Source organism: Sciurus carolinensis, chromosome 1 (assembly GCF_902686445.1).
Source record: "Sciurus carolinensis chromosome 1, mSciCar1.2, whole genome shotgun sequence".
NCBI lineage: Eukaryota > Metazoa > Chordata > Mammalia > Rodentia > Sciuridae > Sciurus > Sciurus carolinensis.
Window position 1 is genome coordinate 133,974,391 of NC_062213.1, and position 20,892 is coordinate 133,995,282.

Consider the following 20,892-nt stretch of genomic DNA (forward strand, 5'->3'; position numbering starts at 1 on the left):
GGGGGGGCGGGATCCTGTGTCCTGGACTTCTGACTCTCTGCTTATGGTTCATGTCTGGGGGAGACAGTGTTGATATTTGAAGGGAGGAGGGGTGTTTTACAGACTACACCACATAATCATATTACCTTAATGATACTTAGCAGGCACCTGATTTACACAAATGGTTGACATGCAGATACACAGGAGAAATAATTTAAATGCCATAACCAGTCTCATTTCTTGTGCTCTTACCTTTTATAAGGAGCATAACATGAAAGCTGTGTTTACTGTCCCTCGGTTGGTCTCAATTTTTGCATTGTTTTTTGGTGTACATGTCACTGTGCTGAGTTTGGTACTTAATATATGTGTACAAAAAAGATAGTAAATGTGTCTGTCATTGGCAATATATTGTGACAAAAAGAGCTTTTCAAATTTTGAACTTCCTGACAAGAAAGCCAAGTCAACTGTACTTTTATGGGCAAGAATTAAAGCATCTTCAGGAAAATCGTATGTAATTTTTGTGTTAATTTTAAATGAGTTTTATTATATAAGATTAAACTGAACTTTAGTTATATGCAAATTCACACATGGTAAACTACTCTAAATGATGCTGAATTAAGGAAGTGTTACTGTATATTTTTTTCTGATCTCTTTTGGCATGATTGCTTCAAAAATGAAGAGTTCTAGCTCAGCTGGTAGAGTGCTTGCCTTGCAAGCACAAGGCCCTGAGTTCAATCCCCAGTACCGCAAAAAAAAAAAAAAAAAAAAAAAAAAGAGTTCAGTTTACGGTTACATAGAAACATTAGTACATTAGTTTAATTATTCTTTTTATAATTTTAACTCTCATGCTGACTTCAGCAAGAATAAAATGTGACTACTTTTATTTACTAAGCAGATCATATATATAGATAGGTAATGACAGTCTTGTCTATTTTCTGGAAAGAAAATGGACTTGACACCCAGTGAGCAGCTTTGCTTCTTTACAGTAACTATTTCCCTCAGTACTAGGGGTCTTGCACATGCTAGGTAAGTGCTCTACCACTGAGCTATCCCACCGCCTTTTTGTATTCTTCTTAGACAAGGTCTCACCAGCAGTTCAGGCTGGCCTGTCCTTGGGATCCCTACTCCCTATTTCAGCCCCCCTGAGTAGCTGGGATTATAGTCATTTTTAATAAAAAGTATGCTAAAATCCACAATGCATTTTTATTATTTTAGCAACAAAGTCAGCTAAGTACACAATTTCCATATTAGCATGTTACAAATGTGAAACTTTGGATTTTAGATATATCAAAATGATTTTAAAATGTTTTAAACCCATTAATTTATTGAGACTGTTTTCTGGCCAGACCAGCAGCATCTCCTGGAAACTTACAAATGTAAATTCTCTGGCCCCATCTACTGAATCAGACCCTGGAGTGAAGTCCATGTGTTTTAACAAGTCCTTTAAGTGATTCTGATACATGAAGTTTGAGGACCATTAGAGAAATTAAGGACTTACCTTACTGCAGTGAAATGAATTAGCATGGTTATTTGAATGCAGAGATGAATTTAAAACAGGTTGAGGTTTTAAAGGGGTTGTACAGTGATATACAAGAAACAGGGGAGCTGAGGATATATGATTAAAATGATGGGTCTGGCAATTTAAACTGGAAAAAGGACTCAAGGAGAATTTTATTTGTTATTAATAACACTTAAGATAGGTGAAATTGGCGAATGAAAGCTTAAAATACTAGCAATGACTTACGTACTCCATCATATATTCTTCTGCCTCCCCAGCAAATAAGCACTGCCTTAATTTTTGCTTACCAAAAGAGGGAAAAAACATTGTTTTAAACTTTTAAAAATATGCTTTATGCAATTTTGTTTCTTTCACAATTTTGTTCTCCTGTGTTGTTCCTATAGCTGCAGTTAATTTTTATTGCTCATTAATACTTCAGGTATAAATACACCTTATTTTATTGAATCATTCTCTTCCACTGATTAGAATTTGGGTTGTTCTCATTCTTGCTATGACAAACAGTGCTATGAACATCTTGGTTCATGATGACTGGAGGACAATGTAACAGCTTCTTGGGGATATAATACCTAAATATAATTACTGGGTACTGAAATATGTACAAAGCTGTGGGTTCAATCCCCAGCACCACACACACACACAATTCTAATTGTTTTTTCCACAATGGTTATTTTTTATACTCCTCATAGAAATTTTAACGGAACTTGCTGTTCTATTCCATCTCTACCACTAGAATTTTAAACAAGTTTTTGCCAATTCAATGGGTGCAAAATTGTCTCTCAATAAGGTCTTGACTTGAATGAAGTTTTCTGATTACTGTAGTTTTGGCATGTTCACTCTTCAAGTGGCACATCTGTATCTTTTGACCTTTTCTCTTTTTCTTTTCCTTATTCAGTTTAAAATATATGTTAGGTATTCTTCTCTACACACAAAATGGGAATTTTCTTCTTCCAGTTTGTGACTTTTGTCTTTTGATAAATAGAAGTTTCTTATTATAGTTGAACTTGCATTTTAATACTTTCTTCTACATATGTATATTCAATGCTTTAAGTTTTGCTTTGGATACTTTATCCATTTGAAATTTTCATGTATGGTATAACAAATTCAATTTTTTTCCATTTCCATATTGATAAACAATCTTCTCCCTTATTAAAAGCTAGGTAAGAACGTTTTCTTCTCTACTGAATTATTGTCATTTTTTATACACATGAATGTTCCAGATAAATATGGGCCTGTCCTTGGACTCTGTCCCATGTGTAATGTGCACCAACACAATAATTGCTACACATTTATAAGTCTTGGTATCAGGCAGGTAAAATGCCTCATCTCCTTCCTTCTTCAGAAATTTCTTACTATTCATTGACAAATCTCAATCCTTTGCTCTTCTTTCAATCTTAATTTGTAAAGTTCCACAAAAATTTATTGGGATTCTGATTGGAGCTGCATAGAATCTACATGGCAATTTTAGAAAAACTACATTATATTATAAAATAGGTATTTCTACACTTTTAAAAATATTTTTAGGTCTTGAATATCTTTTGTTAGATTTATCTATAGGTAACTCAGTTTTGTTACTATTATAAAAGTTGTTTTTAAAAAAATGTTTATGGGTGATGATGGTAATATACACAAACTATTGTATGTACATATATATGAATACAACTGTGAATTTCACTTTATGAATATCTATAGAGCACTAATTAAAATAAACTATAAATAAATAGAAGGAAGACCAGTAAAGGGAATAGGGGAGGGAGGAGGACAGGAAAAGGCCTAGTGCTGGGGACTAGACTGGAACAAATTATATTCCATATTTGTATGATTTATGTCACAAAGTTGTGCTTTTCCATACTACAATGACACAGCCACATCAACGTTTATAGCAGCTCAATTCACAATAGCTAAACTATGGAACCAACCTAGATGCCCTTCAATAAAATGAATGCATAAAGAAAATGTGGTACATATATACAATGGAATATTACTCAGTCTTAAAAGATGAAATTATGGCAGGTAAATGGAAGGAACTAGAGAATATTATGCTAAGTGAAAATCAATCCCCCCAAACCAAAGGCTGAATGTTTTCTCTGAGAAGCGGACGCTGATCCATAGTGGTCAGGTGCATAGGGAAGAATGAATTTTGGATTGTGCAGAGGGGAATGAGAGGAGGGGTGGGGCGGTGGAGATGGGAAGGATGGCAGAATGAGACAGACATTATTACCCTATGATTACATGGCCAGTGTACCTCAGCACCATGTACAGCCAGAGGAATAAGAAGTTATGCTTCATTTGTGTACAATGTGTCAAAATGCATTCTACTGTCATGTATAATCAATTACAACAAATAATTTTTAAAAGTTGCGCTTTTATAGTATTTTGTATTCTAGTTGTTTGATGATGGTATCACAGACATGCACAAATTTTGATGTCACCAATTTTGTAGCATCTTGTATTAATTATTATGTCATTTCCTCTCCTCTTTTGAATCCTATGCTATTTAGAGTAGCGTAGCACAATAATGAAAACAAATAGTAACAAGCTGGGAGCAGTGGTGCGCGCCTGTAATCCCACCAGTTCTGGAGGTTGAGGTGGGAGGATCTCAAGTTCAAAGAAAGCCAGCCTTAGCAACTTAGTGAGACCCTGTCTCTAAATAAAACATAAATGAAGGGCAGTGCCACAGGACTCAATCCCTGCTTTAAAAAAAAAAAAAAAAAAAAAAGAAAGAAGAAAAAAGGAAAAGAAAAAGTTAAGACAGGCATCTTGGTTCTATTCCCAGTTCCAAAGGAGTGCTTCCAATGTTTCCTATTAGAGAATGATGTCGTTTTTTGTTTGTGCTGTTTGAACATAGACACCACTTATCAGGTTAAGAAAACTTGTTTTTTTAAAAATCAAGAATGAAATTGGTTTTATCTATTACTTTTTCTTCAACTTGTTAATATGTCAAATTACATGACAGGGTTTCTAATATGAAGTCAATCTTGCATTTCTGGAATAAACGCACTTTGCTAATGAAAAAGTATCTTTTTCATACACCAATCTGATCAGGCAATATTTTATTTAGTATATTTGCAAGTACTATCCTTGTTTATGTCTTGATTATGTTGATTTCACAGTTGAGAAACATTTTTTCCTATTATTTTAGAAACTTGTTATGTAGTTAAGCTCTTCCTTGAAACTTTGGAAGAATTTACTTATATAACATTATGACCCAGGGTTTCCTTTAAAGAACATTTAACTTCTATTTTGGGGGCAGTGCTGGGGATCAAAACTAGGACTTTGTACATGCTACACATGTACATGGTCTACCTCCAGCCCTAATCTTCATTTATTTAGCAGTTATGAGAGTCTTACAATTTTTCTGGGTTAGTATTCTATGTTATATTCCTCAAGGAGTATCTCCAACATTTTTTCAAATTTATTTGCATGACAGTTTTTATTACTTTAAAAATTTTGTGTTTTTTATTTTTATTTATTTATTTATTTATTTATTTATTTATTTATTGGGTGCTAGGGATCGAACCCACAGGGCCTCATGCTTACAAGGCAAGCACTCTACTGACTGAGCTATCTCCCCAGCCCCTTATTTTTTTAAAAAAATATTTTATTAGTTGTTGATGAACCTTTATTCATGTATTTATTTGCATGTGGTGCTGAGAATTGAACCCAGTGCCTTACACATGCTAGGCAAGTGCTCTACCACTGAGCCCCAGCCCCAGCCCCAATTTTGTGTATTTTCAACAGCATTTGGGACTTTTCTCATTGTTTTATTTGTTCTTTTTAGTTATACATGACAGAATTCATTTTGATGTAATTATACAAGAATATATCTCCTCTTTGTTAGCATTTTTAAGAAGCTTATCTTTTCCATTATTTTTATTTTTGACACTGAATTTTTTTCTGTTGTTCTAACTTTAGTTGAACAATTTGATAAAAATTTTAACCTTCCTTTGTCTAATAAGCATTTAGTTTACGAAGTTTCCTGGAAGACTATTTTTGTTGCATCCCTGAAGTTCTGAAGGAATGTACTGCTTTTACTGTTATTGAGTTCTTAATATATAATTGCTACTATGATTTCTTCTTTTGATCCATCACTATTTTTTAAACATTTCAAATATATAAGCCATACATATATACATATACATCTTTTTGTTCTAAATTTTTATACATATACATCTTTTTGTCTAAATTACATTCTAGACAATGTAATTTAATTATACTTTATAATTTGTTTTATGGCTTAATTTCTATAAATGTTCCATGTGTGCTTGTAAAGAATGTTGAATTCTTTTAATTGCTAGATACAGAATTCCATATATATCTCTACTGGATCAAGCTTAATGTTTTGTTCAAATATTATACTATCTTTGTTTCAAAAGGTCTAAAGAGGGGTAGGAGTGGAGTTCAGTGGAAGAGTACTTGCCCAGTATGTGCCAGGCCCTGAGTTCAACTTCTAGCACTGTAAAAAACAAAACTAAAAAAGTCTGAACCTATTAATAATGGAATTGAGTTGAAATCTTCTACTATGGCATTTATTAATTTTCTTCAATATCTACAAAAATTCTTGCTTCATATATTTAATTAGCTACCCACATACTTAGAATTACATTTTTGGCAAATTAAATCTTTAATCATTATGTAAAAACTCACTACCCTTGGTGATATTTATTTTCTTGTGGTGTGTCTAAAACCTATTTTGCCTAATATTAGATGTTATTACTATAGCTTTAGCTTGGTTTTTGTTTCATATTTTTTACCTTCAATATTTCTACATATGTAAATATTTTAGGTGTGTTTTTTGCAAGTAATGTAGTTAAGTTTTCTAATCTGATAAACCTTGCCTTTAAGCTGATGAGTTTGCCCCATTTACATTTATTGATTTATTTGAATTTATTTCTACATTTTTAGTTTACAATTTATATAATTATATATTTTTAGTGAGTCTTTTATGTTGACCATCTAACTAAAGCCTAAGAAACCTAACTAAAACCTTCACATACTAACAATAAAAACTAGAATGCTTTAGATCTGATCCTATTTTTTTTTTTTACTGCTGTTTAGAATATGTAGACTTTAAAGAAAACCCAACAATCCCTTTATTTATTTAGATTTTCCTAGATATTTATCATCTTACCTGTTCATAAACTTTTTAAAAAAATCTCTCATCCTTCTGGGATTATTTATATCCCTTCTTCCTAAAGCACATTCTTTATAATATTCACTACAGTAACATTCATAATAGTAGAGCCTCCTTAATAAATGTTATTTGCTCTCATTCTTAAGGAGTAATCTTAATTTCTACATAATTCTAGGTTGATATCTGCTTTCCAATATGCTTAAGATAATCTACTGTTTGCACTATTGCTATTGAGTTAGTGTTAGTTTTTTCTTTATAGACAATTAGCTTTCTTTCTGAGTAATTTCAAGATGTTGTCTTTGGTAGTCTAATTTCACTATAACGATTCTATGCATAAATTATTTATTTATTTATTTATTTTTTTGTGGTGCTGGGAATTGAACCCATGGCCTTGTGCTTGCAAGGCAAGCATTTTGCCAACTGAGCTATCTCCCCAGCCCCATAAATTATTTTTTAACAATTATTCTGTTTAGAGAATACTGTACTTGGACATTTTTCATAATTTGGGGGAAATGTGCCATCATTATGTCTAAACATTGCCTCTCTTCCATTCTTTTCTCATGGAATTTCTATTCCATCTTTCAAATTTCTTTCTTTTTCAATTTTTTTTTTTTTTTTTGGTTTTTGATGGATCTTTATTTTATTTATTTATGTGTGGTGCTGAAAATCAAACCCAATGCCTCCTCACATGTGCTAGGCAAGTGCTCCACCACTGAGTCACAACCCCAGCCCAATCTTTCAGATTTCTTAATTTCCATTTTATATTTTCCATCTCCTTATCTTTTTGAGATTGACTTTTCAGATATATCTTCCAATCTCTAGTTGTCTCTTCAGTTCCCTTATCTACTGTTTGAGTTTCAAATAGAACAGTTATATTTTTCAGTTTTGGATTTTTATACATTTCTAAATTTCCTTAAAATTTTTCTACATGTCTATACTGTTAATAATCTTAGGTATATGAACATTTTTATAAACATTTATATGAACATATTTTATTTTAGCACAGAATACAAGTTCTGTTGCTACTGCAAGATTTGTAGCTACAGAAATCCATCCTTGGTAATCTCTTTTTTTCCAAGTGCCTACATTTCTAAAACCAGCTCCATGCCATTCTGTCTCCTATCCTTTACAATTTCCTGCTGCTTTGGTCTCCTGTTTGGACTTGAGCAGCTCCTAGACCTAAGCTCTCAGTATCCCTAAATTGTTTGCTTGGGCACGCTCACCCTCAATTTTGGGTGCTGAGTCCTAGTGTGTCCTGCTCAAGGTTGCTTGTTATGGGGTAAAGGGTTGCCAAAGACCATTCTTACCTTTAATGAGACCAGCAATGCCTCAAATTATGTATCTTATTGGAGTAGAAGTATTGGAGTATCACTAAGTAGAAATTCTATTTAGTTATGATACTAGAAGGATAAAATTAAGCAAGAGTTTTAACAGGTTTAGAAGTTATCTAAATACTTACCTGTAATTTTGTATGTCTATATAGTATTTATTTCTCACATTGATTTTAAAGTCTCTATTGATCATACTAATACATAAAGCTAGTATCTTCAAGAAATACTATATCTAAAAAGATGGCTGGAAGAGAAGTTAAGAATTCTAAACTTAAATTAAGATTACAATCCATGGATTGGCATTTGCTCCTTTGGGTTTCTCCTATTTGATCCTTTCGTTGTATCTGCAAAAATTCCATTAGATTTTCATCTATAAGGCAACTTTTACCAACTTAACATACAAAAGCAATTTCCCATTATGTCCTCGCTTTTTACTACAGGGAGAATGTGGGTCATTTCATAGTTCTAAAGTATTCCATTTGCAAATTTTTAATAAGGTAACCATAAAAAGGTTATTATTTTGCTTTATTCAGGCTAGTGTTTTGTTTTATTCATTTGCCTATTTTCTGAAAAGTCAGGTCCTAAATTAAATTAACCCCAAACGAGAGATATACTGCCAGTGCTTGTATTATAATAAATATCTGCTGCTCTTTATTTTGAATACTTTGTTGCCTTATTTCCCCCATATTCCTACAATCAGTGTATAGCCAGTGGGTTTTCCATAAATACCCACTGGATGAAAGATGTTACTGATTTCACAAGAATACAATTCAAAATTTCCCCATGTTCCCAAGTGAGGTGGACAATTTGCTATGAATTTTCATGGTTTTAGCCTTCCCCAGAACAAAATGTATTTTTAAGAAGGCCAATTATATTAGTCTTTGAGAGCTTGAATATATTAAAGCTAATGCATATTTTTAATCACTAGGATATTTCTAAAAGAAAATAATACTTAAAACCAAAGTTACAAATTTCAATCTATTTAAACTTTAATTTGTGCATTTTGTGGTAATTTATGACTGCAAAACACTTTTTTCTCAGAATGACAAAAAGGCACATTTCATCTGAATGCATAGTGTACCATTCTAAAATATCCTAATTTCCTTACAAAGTGCTCGAGCAGTCACATACACATACAGTAATAGCAAAATATATTTACACTCTTAAAAATTTTAAATCTAAAATATATATATATTTAAAACTACAAAAAAATTAGTGCTTTCTTCAGCTTAATTGTGTGAATATACCCTGCCCTCTAATTTTTTTTTAGTGATTGACTTCAATTAAAAAATTCTTCTGTACACTGTGTAGTTATAAAATGCTGTCAGTTTTTAATGCTACAAGCCCATTTTAGACATTGCTTTCTATGCATAGTTGAGAACCAGCAAAGGTGAGCAGACTGTACCTCAAAAGTAGTGTTTTATTGTAATGTGTTAATACTGTTTAAATTAAAGCCAGACAATTACGCACAGTTCCTCTAGTTAACTGGCATAGTGTTCCTCTTTTTACAAGATTTTTCCCAAAAGATTTTGGGTAACGATTTGGAAGGCAATATGAATTATCTCTGGACAATTTTAATTGTTCTTAGAGTATAATAAAAACACGCCTAGCAAGGCTGAAGTATTTAAGCTCAACTCTTCATAATTCATGCTTTTCATAACAATTTTTAAGAGATGAGCTCACTGTGGTTAAATGGCTAATTCAGTATGGTTAGTTAACAACTTGCTATTCCTGAGGTATAATGACCCTAACATGCTAAGTACAGGATCAAAAATGTTGCTGTTGAACTAAGGAAAACAATGAAGTAATGAACTAGGAGGAAAAAAAATTAAAAATAAAACAAATAAAAAACCCCCAAACTTCAGGTAAGTTCAAAGTCATGATTTGCAAAAAGATATACCATGAGAGTACAAAAAGCCACAAACGGATCCTCTGAAGAGTTGTAAAAAGTATTTGATCAAATTATTTTTGAGACTTTTGAGGTACAGCTTTAGTGTTATAATAATTTTTTTTTATAAAATATAGACTGTTTTATCAAAAATATTTATACATTCTGTTACAATATATTGCTTTTGCCCTCAGTAACTGCCAATATAAAAATCTGGATTCAGTGGCCTAAAATGTACAAATGCACTTAATGTAAATGCTGGAGTCTGAGGTGTCTGCTTGGCCACTGTACAAAAGTGATGAAGTGGTGAAATTAAATAATAAGCCTACACATAGAATACATTACAACTTGCACATATACATGTTCACAGCATGTATACAATGATAATCCCTATGGTTTAACAAAGATATAGTTCCCTTCTACAGCAGACACAAGAACAAAGTGAACTAGGTTGATAAATGTAGAATGCATTTCAAAAAAAGGGTAATCAGTTCACTGATTCTGAAGATATGACCGAACATGAACATAATGGATGTCTATTTGGGAATGCATAAAGGTAACACAGTATCTTGGTTCAGGGTGATTAGAAGTCTCCATTCTTAACATTTTAAGTAAATGCTGATGTTCCTATTTCTTTTAGCATTGTTAAGAAAACTGTTTGGCAAGTAGCTCTGTTGGAAAGCTATGAAGTTCTGTTACATGGTTGGTAAAGACAAGGAAATAAAAATTTTTTCTCATGATAAATATAGAAAATTTACAAAAGAAGTCATCAATTCATTCTGTTTTCAAAAATCAAGTCACCAAGGGTACACAAACTACCACTACAGTTTTTGTTATTATAGTAATTTCTTTTTTTTAAAAAAATAAGAGCAGTTGCCTTAATCAAACAGAATCATGCTTTATGTGAATGGTAATAGCATTCCAAGACCTACTTTTTCCTTCTTGTAAAATAGTTAAGTGATCAATCTTCTTTCTACTTAAGGCAGACATAGGGCAAAGACAGGGACTATAAAAGAGTGGTTCTTTTTCTGTTTTTCTTTCTTTTTAAATAGATTATTGATCCAAAAGTATTCATCTGTGATGGATTTTCAAGGCCAATGTTCATTCAGCCTAAACTCCATGAAACTGTTTCCAGTGCTCAGATTTGCTGAAAATCTTTGAGAAGCCACTTTTCAAGAAGGTATTAAAATAGTGTTTTTAACAAATCTTCATGTGTTTTTAAAAAAACTCAGAAGCTACTGGTGGCACAGAGAGCAAATGAAGGGTTGCTATTTTTAAGAGGTCTTCTTGTGAGTCAGTCTGCTTGGTTTCACAGTGTCTAGTAACTTAACACCAATCAGCAATGTAGTCAAAATCTCTGAACATCTCTTGCTCCTCTTCTGAAAGTATCCTTGGTTCTCGAGGCGGAGTCAGAATAGGTGCTTCTGAGGTAAATTCATCATCGAAATTACTAACATCTTCCCGTCCTCTGATGGTAGGTACGAATGGTGGTTTTACTTTTTTGTCCATCAGAGCAATCCAATCAATTAGCTGGATCACAAAATATAAAATGACCAGTTTTAGTTTCCTACTCCTAATTGCTCTAGTTTCATAAACAATTTTGAACTTCTATACTTACCCGGAAAAATGGGTGCTTCTTTACATCCTCCGCATCTTTCTCACCAGCTCCAAGACGACGCTCAGGATTTCTTCTTAACAGCTAACACAACATAAAATAAAAAAGTTAAAATATATTTGATTGATAAGGATTCTCATAACTTTCAGAGATTTAGATAATTTTTGTTTGCATTTGTCTAAACCATGCAACATCTACAAACTAAATAACACAACTTATATAAAAGTCAACTGAAAAATTTCCATTTCCTTCAACATAAAAAATTTAAGCAGTTAAAAATACTCATACTGTTAATTTAACTCTTACCCTTCTCATTATGGAAATGGCTTCTGTAGATAAGAACCTTGGATACCTTACTTCATCATTTACAATACTGTCAAAAACCTCCTCTTCATCATCACCAGGAAAGGGAGACTACAAGAAATATTTTTGACTAAGTTTAAATGAGTTTCAACATAGTAAAATCTTATCTACTTAAAATATAATCAAGATTCAGGAAGTGACAAAGAAAACAAAAACAAAAACTACCAAAAAAATAAATAAATACAAAAGGACTATGAGAATTCACAATGGATATGTATCTATTTCCCAGATTATATATCATATAACTCTTTTTTTTCCCCTTGAGTACTGGAGATTTTAACTCAGGAACACTCTACTACTCAACTACAATCCCCACCCCCCTTCTTTCTTTGAGACAGGGTCTGACTAAGATATCTAGGCAGGCCTTGAATTTGTTATCCTCCTGTCTAAGCCTCCTGAATAGCTACAGACATGCACCACCATGCCTATCAATATAGGACATACTTTAAAAATACATATATATATATTTAATTGTAGATATACACAATACCTTTATTTTATTTATTTATTTTTATGTGGTGCTGAGGATTGAATCCAATGCCTCACACATGCTAGACAAGCATGCTACCACTGAGCTACAACCCCAACCCCAACACAGGACATACTCTTACTGAAATCTTAAAATTTATTTTGTGGATCCTATAAAAATTTGCTTACATCATAAAATACTATTTTTTATTTAATTAAATTCCATTCCATTTCACTCTATCCTATATTATTTCATTCATTTATTCATCTATCTGGCTAGTCAACATTTAAGAGTGTCTACTGAACAATGGGGAATATATAGATAACAGACAATCCTCCAGAAACTCAATTTTGTGGAAAGACAGAAGAAAATGAGTGACATAAACATGGTTAATAATGTTACAACAGAGTAAAATATAATCTGTGGAAGTACATCAGACATGGATGTGCTTAAATAATGGTGAAACACAATTATAGATCAGTAGGCAGAATGCACTAAGAAGCAACTGTCAATAAAATTAGACTGAAAGGAATTTAAAAAACACACATTTCTAGGAATATTTAATGTTACAAACAATAAAACATTTCAGTACACACAATATTAAAATTACTTCTTACAATGACCACAACGACCCTGAGTCATAAAAATGTAGTTACTTTATATTTAGTATGACATTTGATACACAAAGGGAGAAATTCTCACATATGCAGAAAAGTGAAAGATGACTTACCATCTCAGAATTTCAAATGGTTTTAAGTTTACTAGTAATTTTTCAACATCAGGAAAGAAATATCTAAATATCATTTAATACCTTAAAATCACTGAAATGAGTCAATGTGTCTAAACTCATCTTCTCATTGGTTATCAGGGAAATATTGGCTAACTTATTTCATTAGGTTTAATTTGGCTGCTTGTGTTCTATAAGGTCTTAAAGAATAAAAAGCTAAGCAGAAAGCAACATTAATGGAAAGGAGGAATTTTTAACTGAGGAATCTGTGAAAATAAATTCAAACTTTCAAAGACTGAGCTGTCACTCTTATTGTTCATAACTAAGAAAATTTCAAACCTTTCAGTTACCAAAACCTCAGCTTATTCATTCATTCAATACACATAAACCAAATACCTACTATGTGGGACAAATCTAATTTATTCCAGTGATTGAAATAGCAAGTCAGGGGAAAACTCTATTTCACTAGGCTTCTCAATCAGAATTTCAAGAGGCAATACAGAGAGCGATTTTGTCTTCTGCTTCAACAATTTTATACTTGAAACTGTCACTCTACAGTATGTCAAAAGCAAAGAAACATTTACATATTTTTAAAATGTTAAAGTACCTTGTTTCTGCTGAGAGATTATAAGCTAAGAGGATTAATAATAGGCTAACAAGTTTAAGCACTTATGAAAAGATTCAATAATCTATTCAGATATTAACATTCATAGCAACCAATGCTAGTGTCCAATGTTACTTTAAACCTCTCTGGCATATTCACTCTCATTCGACACAGGGAAACGAGGACCTGGATATCTGTTTATTCTAGGAATCTTTCCAGTTTGCAAAACTAGTAAAAGCACACAAATAAAAATTTTAAAATGCATGACATATCTAGTGAATTTTCAGTTATTTGTAATAACAGATTACAGAAAATAGACATGAACTTTCATCAAACTATACTTTTATCACAGTTTACAAAGTTTCACTAATGCTATAAAATTACAAAGCAGACCAATGAGCTTCAAGCTTAGTTCTTTTTCCGTCTATCCTCTTGTAGAGATAATAAAATGAAATGAAACTGCAATAACCAACTGAAGGAATGAATAGAAAGATCCATGCCTTCGAGAAAATTTAAGATACAAATTAATTAGAAGCTTCATTAAATCTACGACATAGGAGACTCCTTACTTGTTCTTTGTCAAACCTTGCAGTGGCTTTAAAACAGGAAGCAGTAGAATCAAGTGGCTATTAATTATGTAGTATTCTGCAATAAACTCACATTTTTATATCTGAGTAAATTTTAAACAAAATGTAATTTTTGGTAACTTAAGTCTCATGCTAAATTTATATACTACATTTAAAAAATAAATTCACAAAAATGTTACTTTTTATAAAAGGAAGTGGAGAAATGGAGTTCAAGTTTGCCACAGCTTATAGATACAACTGTTAGAGGAGGCTTATGACATTCTTAGAAAGTGAAGACCACGGTGAATAGGGGAACCTTTTCATCCTAAATACCACATAATACCTTTTCTAAACACAAGTGAAAAATTCAGATTTGGATCTTGAGTCTTAATAACAAGAAGGCTGGCTGGATTCAATTCCCTGTCCTAAAGTAATACAGCATAATGAGTTAGAAAAATGTTCTACAGCCAAAGTGACAGAGTTAAAAATCCCAGCTCCTCCACACAAGAGCTGTATGACTTTAAGTAAGTTATTAACCTCTTTGTGTTTCTAATTATACATCTGGAAAAGAGCAGAAGACCACTATGGAGCTTACTACAGGATGCTATGACATTTAAATGGACTAATTTTATAAAGCATCTAGCATGTGATAATTGTTATTTTAATTGTTCATTTCTTCCCCTTCCAGAGAATCCACTCCAATTTGACATACCAAAAGGAGTTTAGATAGTTGGACAAACTCATTTACTTGTTTGTTAAGCAAGTTCAGTGCTAGTGAGTGAACAAGCACAGAACACAACTTCAGAAATTCCAACATTCAATAATTTGTTCATTCATTAACTAAGTTGCTAACCTATTCATGCCTTCATTATATAAGAAAGGTTGTTGACAACTCAAAATAACGAATCGGTTCCATAAAAGAAATTTTCTTGCACTTCCAGATCAAATTCCTCTAAAGAAGTTTTTTCAATTACTTTTTTGTCAAAATATTTATTCTTTCCTGCTAAGGAAGGTAGTGCAGGTCCATAATCCCAGCAACTCATGAGGCTGAAACAGGAGGATAGCAAGTTGAGTTCAGCCTCAGCAATTTAGGGAAGTCTTAAACAAATTAGTGAGACCCTATCTCGAAATAAACATAAAGCATGCTGGGGATGGTTCTCAGTGGTAAAGCACCCATGAGTTAAATCCCCAGTAAAAAGCTAACAAACAACAAAAGAAATCTTACTCTTTGTTAATTTTACCTTCACTTTATCATTCCTAATAATTTTATAACATAATCCATTAGATACTTATTACCTTTATTTACTTCATATAACTCAATTTCTTAAATGATAAAAATTAGGTATCCTCAAAAATTTATTTTAAGTTAATCTTCAGAAAACATAGGGGGTGGGAGGGCTGTTGGGATTAATTCCTGGGGTGCTTTACCACTGATATACATTCCCAGTCCCTTCTACTTTTTTTTAAATTTTGAGATGGTGCCTCACTAAGTTGATGAGACTGGCTTCGAACTTGCAATCCTCCTGCCTCAGTCTCCCAACTCACTGGAATTACAGGTGTACACCACTACATCCAGTTCTCCACAACTTTTAAAGGTAACATTTATTTTTGACCAATGTATGGCTGACTTCCCTCCATACATATATTCTTTCCATAAGTCTTCCTGCTTTCCTATTCCCTATGAAACGATCAGTTGTTCATGTTTGCCTTAAAATCATAAGACATAACCATAGCACGATATCTAAATAAAAGAAGCTATTTTTGAATAGTTGAATATATTGGTAATATATTCCACAGATAACATAAAAATAGAAAATATACTAGTGAAGTAGGGCAGAAACATAGCTGATTATTAGCATTCTATAAATACTCAAAAGTTCCACTTATATAGGACTTATATTAGCTGGTTTTATATATGACACAATTTGTTCTCTCAATCATTTTTCCTCTCCTCTCTGACCTATTTCCTATTGCTTACCTCCCCAACAAGCATTTCATATATAAGTACACCAAGGCCCCACCAATCTACAGCCCTGGTATAGGATGTCTCTGTTAATACTTCTGGGGCAAGAAATTCAGGAGTGCCACAAAATGTGCTTGTTCTATCTCCATATCCCATTCCTGAAAAAGATAAAATCTGTATTATTAGTTAGCAAGAAAAAAAAAACCTAATACAAAAATTAGCAGGTATCCTTGTAAGGCAAAATTAAATTTGCTGTACATGGTGATCAAACTCAGACATACCAAAGACTTTTATAAAGAACAATGGTTGGGCTGGGGAGATAGCTCAGCTGGTAGAGTGCTTGCTTTGCAAGCACAAGGCCCTGAGTTCGATCCCCAGTACCGCCAAAAAAAAAAAAAAAAAAAAAAAAAAAAAAAAAAAAAAAAAAAAAGAACAATGGTTAAGGATTGGTATAAAGGAAGACATGTACTATGGGATTTCATGATTAAAAACTACTAGTGAAGAAAAATGGGTTAAGAACAGATTTTGAGCCAGGTGTGGTGAGGCATTCCTGTAATCCCAATAGCTCAGGAGGCAGACGCAGGAGGATCACAAGTTCAAAGCCCACCTCAGCAACTTAGCAAGGCCCTGAGTAACTAACTCAGCAAGACCCTGTCTCTAAATAAAATATAAAAAAGGGATGTGGCTTAGGAGTTAAGTAACCCTCCGAGTTCAACTCCCAGTACCAAACAAAAACAAAAACGAACAAACAAAAAACCACATTTTGAAATACAAAAGTATTTAAGTCAATAGTATCTGTTACACAGAAGTCCAATTAGAGAAAATATTTATTGACTCCATCAATTAGAAGGTCTGTAAGTATGTAATGGGCAACCAAGTATATTCATTAATTGAATTAATTGAATGAAAATTCACTGAATATGTAACATGTGCCAAGTGCTATGTTGTATGCTTGGAAACACGGCTAAATAAGAAACAAGCTGCTGCTAGTATAGAGGGGGCAACAGATAATGTCCATTACTATACAAGGCACTAACTAATGAGAATATCTATGTATAACATGTTGGGTATCATGTCCCTAATTCTAATAGTACTCCTAAACAGAAATGGCTATATTCATTCATTCATTTATACCAGGGATTGATCCCAAGGGCATTTAACCTGAGCCACATTCCCAACTCTATTTTTATTTTGGGTCTCCCTAAGTTGCCAAGGCTAGCTTTGAACTTGCAATCCTCCTGCCTCAGGATAGCTATATATCTCGAAGTATTTTTTCTACTTAAAATGTTAATACTTCTAAAAAGCTGGAGAGGTTATTAGGATTATGTAGTTCATTCTTCAGAATCCCAGCAGAATGAACAGTTTGATGCTTAATACTTCTGTAAAGTAGTGACAAGATCATTAATCATATAAAGACAATCTTGTGCTATGATTTTTGGAAACATGACCTTATATTTATTCACAGAAAAAATTCTTAATGTGATAATTAGGTTATATGAGCAATTTATAATATCTTAATAAAGAATTTTAAAATGTTTTTCAAAGAAACTTGAAAATTACTAAAGTACAAAGGAGAGAAAATCTACTAGAAAAGAAATTTTAAAACCCAATTACCTTCTTTGCAAAGACCAAAATCAGCAATTTTCACAAAGCCTTCTGTATCTAACAATAAGTTATCCAATTTCAAATCTCTGTTCAGGATGAAAATTAAAAAGTGAAAAAAAAATATGTAAAATCTTTAGATACCATACTAAAAAAATATTTCAATAGGAGTTCCATTTTTTTTTCTAAGATTGGGTTTTCCAAGTTACAATTGGAGAGCTAAATACTGTATCACAAATGTGTATTTTTCTTTTTGTCAACCTTACTGCTCTATATAATATAGTTTTTAAGTAATTTTCCCATTATGTAGAAATGGAATAAAGTATTTTAAAAAGGAATATTTTACCTTTAAGTATGAAAAGCATTCAACTGCTTTTTAAAATCAGGCTTTATTAATTTTTATTCATGATAATTTGACTTAGTCCAAATTTGAAATGTGCCTTTATATCATTATAAGGAAGAATTAAGAAAACAATATAAATAAGGTGGGCAGGTTTGGGGGGAGGTATAACCTTTTAAGAGAATAATTCAAAATAAAAAGAAAGCTAACTGATTACAAATTAAGCTAGTTGAAAATATTTTATCCTTTAAGTTAATCAGATAATGAATCCTTACCCCACTTTATTTCTGAATGGTCTTCCCCTAAGTTACTTGGGTGTGAACAGTGTTTTTCTTTTCTTCTTATTTATATAACTTTTATTCTTATTTTATCCAAGGTTACTTGTATATTCTTCTAGAATGTGTGATCCAGTGAATTTTGAGCAGTGTTTTTCCAATCCAATATCTGATCTGGTGTACAGCATTTGTTATTCAAAATGTGGCCCAGAGACTAGCTACTGGGCTCTCAGTACTTACTACTGATCTAAAATATGATATGGAGTTTATGCCAGACATAAACTGGCTATGTCACCAACACACTGTTTAGTTCAGATGACAGCAAGACTTGGTGTTGGGGATCAAACTGAGGGCCTTGCATTTGCTAGGCAGGATTCTACCATTTAACTCCATCCCAGCAGCCTCTGAGCCTTCTTTTAGCGAAGGGAGTAGCATTGTGGCTTGTATTCTGGCACAGCTACTTATCTCACTGTAAGCACATTTTGAGTAGTACTGGTCTTCTGCAGTGGCTCAGTCAAATGCAAAATATTCACTAGGATGACTATTTTCAACTCATAATTTAACTATTTTAATTAGGAAATGGGCAAAGGAACAGGAATCAAGAAGTTCATAATTATTATGTAGACAGTATCTTTCAAAGTTGGGATTTCATCAATATGAAGGTTCCTCAAAAGATTAGGTATGGAGTTACCGTATTACTCTGCTATATCACTTCTCAGTATTTACCTGAAGATTTAAAGGCATCTTACTACAGTGATACATGCATATGCATGTTTATAACAGTACAATTCACAATAGCCAAACTATGGAACCAGCCTAGGTGTCTATCACCTGATGAATGGATAAAGAAAATGTGGTACATACACTAGATGGATTTTTATTCAGTCATACAGAAAAAAGAAATTATGCCATCTGCAGGAAAATGGATGGAACTAGAGACTGCATGTTAAGTGAAATAAGTCTAATACAGGAGGTTAAGGGTCCTTTGTTTTCTCTCATACGCAGAAGCTACAGAGAAAAATGGAAAACAAAGGTGGGGGTGGATCTCCTAAAAATCAAAGGGAGATCGGTAAAGTGACTAATTTGTGCGGAGGGAGAGGGGAAATGCTGGGGAGTGATACTGGTCAGATTATTGTGTTATATTGTATGCATGTACAAATATGTAACAATGAATCCCATCATGTACAACTGTAATGCACAAATAAAAAAAATAAAATAAAAAAGTTGGGATTTCACTGTTTTAGAGTTCACTTATTGCATGAAGAAAAAATTTAGAAGTCAGTTAATGTAAACTATCCTTCTCAATTATCTTAAATGCTAATTCATATTAAAGTAAGCTATGAGAATAAAAAATTACTTACCTATAAACAATTTTGTGTTCATGTAAATATTGCAACCCAAGAACTACACATGCAGCATAAAATCTGTTTGAATAATAGAAAGTTTAATAAACTTCAATGCTTTTGAATTCCAGTTTATATTTTTATGCTTTCAAGCACAACTCAGTAGTTAAGTCCACAGACATTATTTAGTTCTTACTATGTATAACACATTGTACTAGAAATTAGGAGTGAAATTTAAAAATAAGGAAAGTACAGTCTTGACAACAAAGACCTTAAATTTGCTTGGTAATCACTGAGACCTCAGATGGGACATTTGATCTGGTTCTGTAGGAAGAACTACAATGTATGGTGAAAATGGGAGGATAGAGTAACAAGTACCAGTTTTGTGGGAGAAATACATGGCATTTCCCTAAGTGGGAAAAAGAAAAAGAGGTGTGAAAAGACAGCCTTGGTGAAGGATCTTGAATGTCATATTATGATCATTGAAATTTGTTCTCTTAGTTGTAGGGAATCAAACCATTTGAATTAGGGGAGAATGATCACAGCTATGTTATGGAAATTTTTTTGATGGATGGCTTTTATGAATATGCAAATAAAAGATGAGAACATCCAATGTAATGACAAGAAAGAGCTGAAGATGGATTCAAGTGAAACTTAAAAATCAACATGACAGGACATACTATCTCATTAACTGTAGGATGAGGGAGTGGTAAGAGTTAAAGATGACTCCAGGTTTCTATCCAAAATGGATAAAGAAATATAGTGGTAGCCAAAGTTTTGTGGGGAAAATGAGTCTGACTTTGGATATGTTGCTTTAAATTGCCTGTAGGACAAGTAACAAAACTTAGAAGCTGGATACATAGGTTTGGATCGGAATATTAACTCTTGAGGAATGTTTGTCTTTGTTAGTTTTTATCCCAAATGCATAGCCAATGACTGAAATATGATAGAATTACTAAATGGGAATGTAGAATAAATTCATAAATTTAAAAATACAAATCTAGAGAGGAAATATTTGGGAAAACTAGTTCTTTTTAAAATATATTTTTGGTTGTAAATGGGTTTTTATTTATTTATTTATTTATTTATTTATATGTGGTGGTAAGGATTGAACCCAGTGACTTACACATGTTAGGCAAGTGATCTACCACTGAGCTATAACCCCAGCTCAGAAAAC

At 32.5% G+C, this 20,892-nt stretch overlaps 1 protein-coding gene across 1 annotated transcript in view; it reads right to left on the reverse strand.

The window, feature by feature from the left end:
- Window positions 1-7,325: 7,325 nt before the first annotated feature.
- The window catches only part of Pkn2 (protein kinase N2), a 132,190-nt gene continuing 118,623 nt past the window's right edge, over window positions 7,326-20,892 (reverse strand). The window contains 6 exon segments of the mRNA XM_047541369.1: window positions 7,326-11,378; window positions 11,467-11,547; window positions 11,770-11,877; window positions 16,171-16,313; window positions 17,770-17,846; window positions 19,734-19,796. Coding sequence (XP_047397325.1) covers window positions 11,175-11,378; window positions 11,467-11,547; window positions 11,770-11,877; window positions 16,171-16,313; window positions 17,770-17,846; window positions 19,734-19,796 — 676 coding nt within the window. The 3' untranslated portion in view covers window positions 7,326-11,174.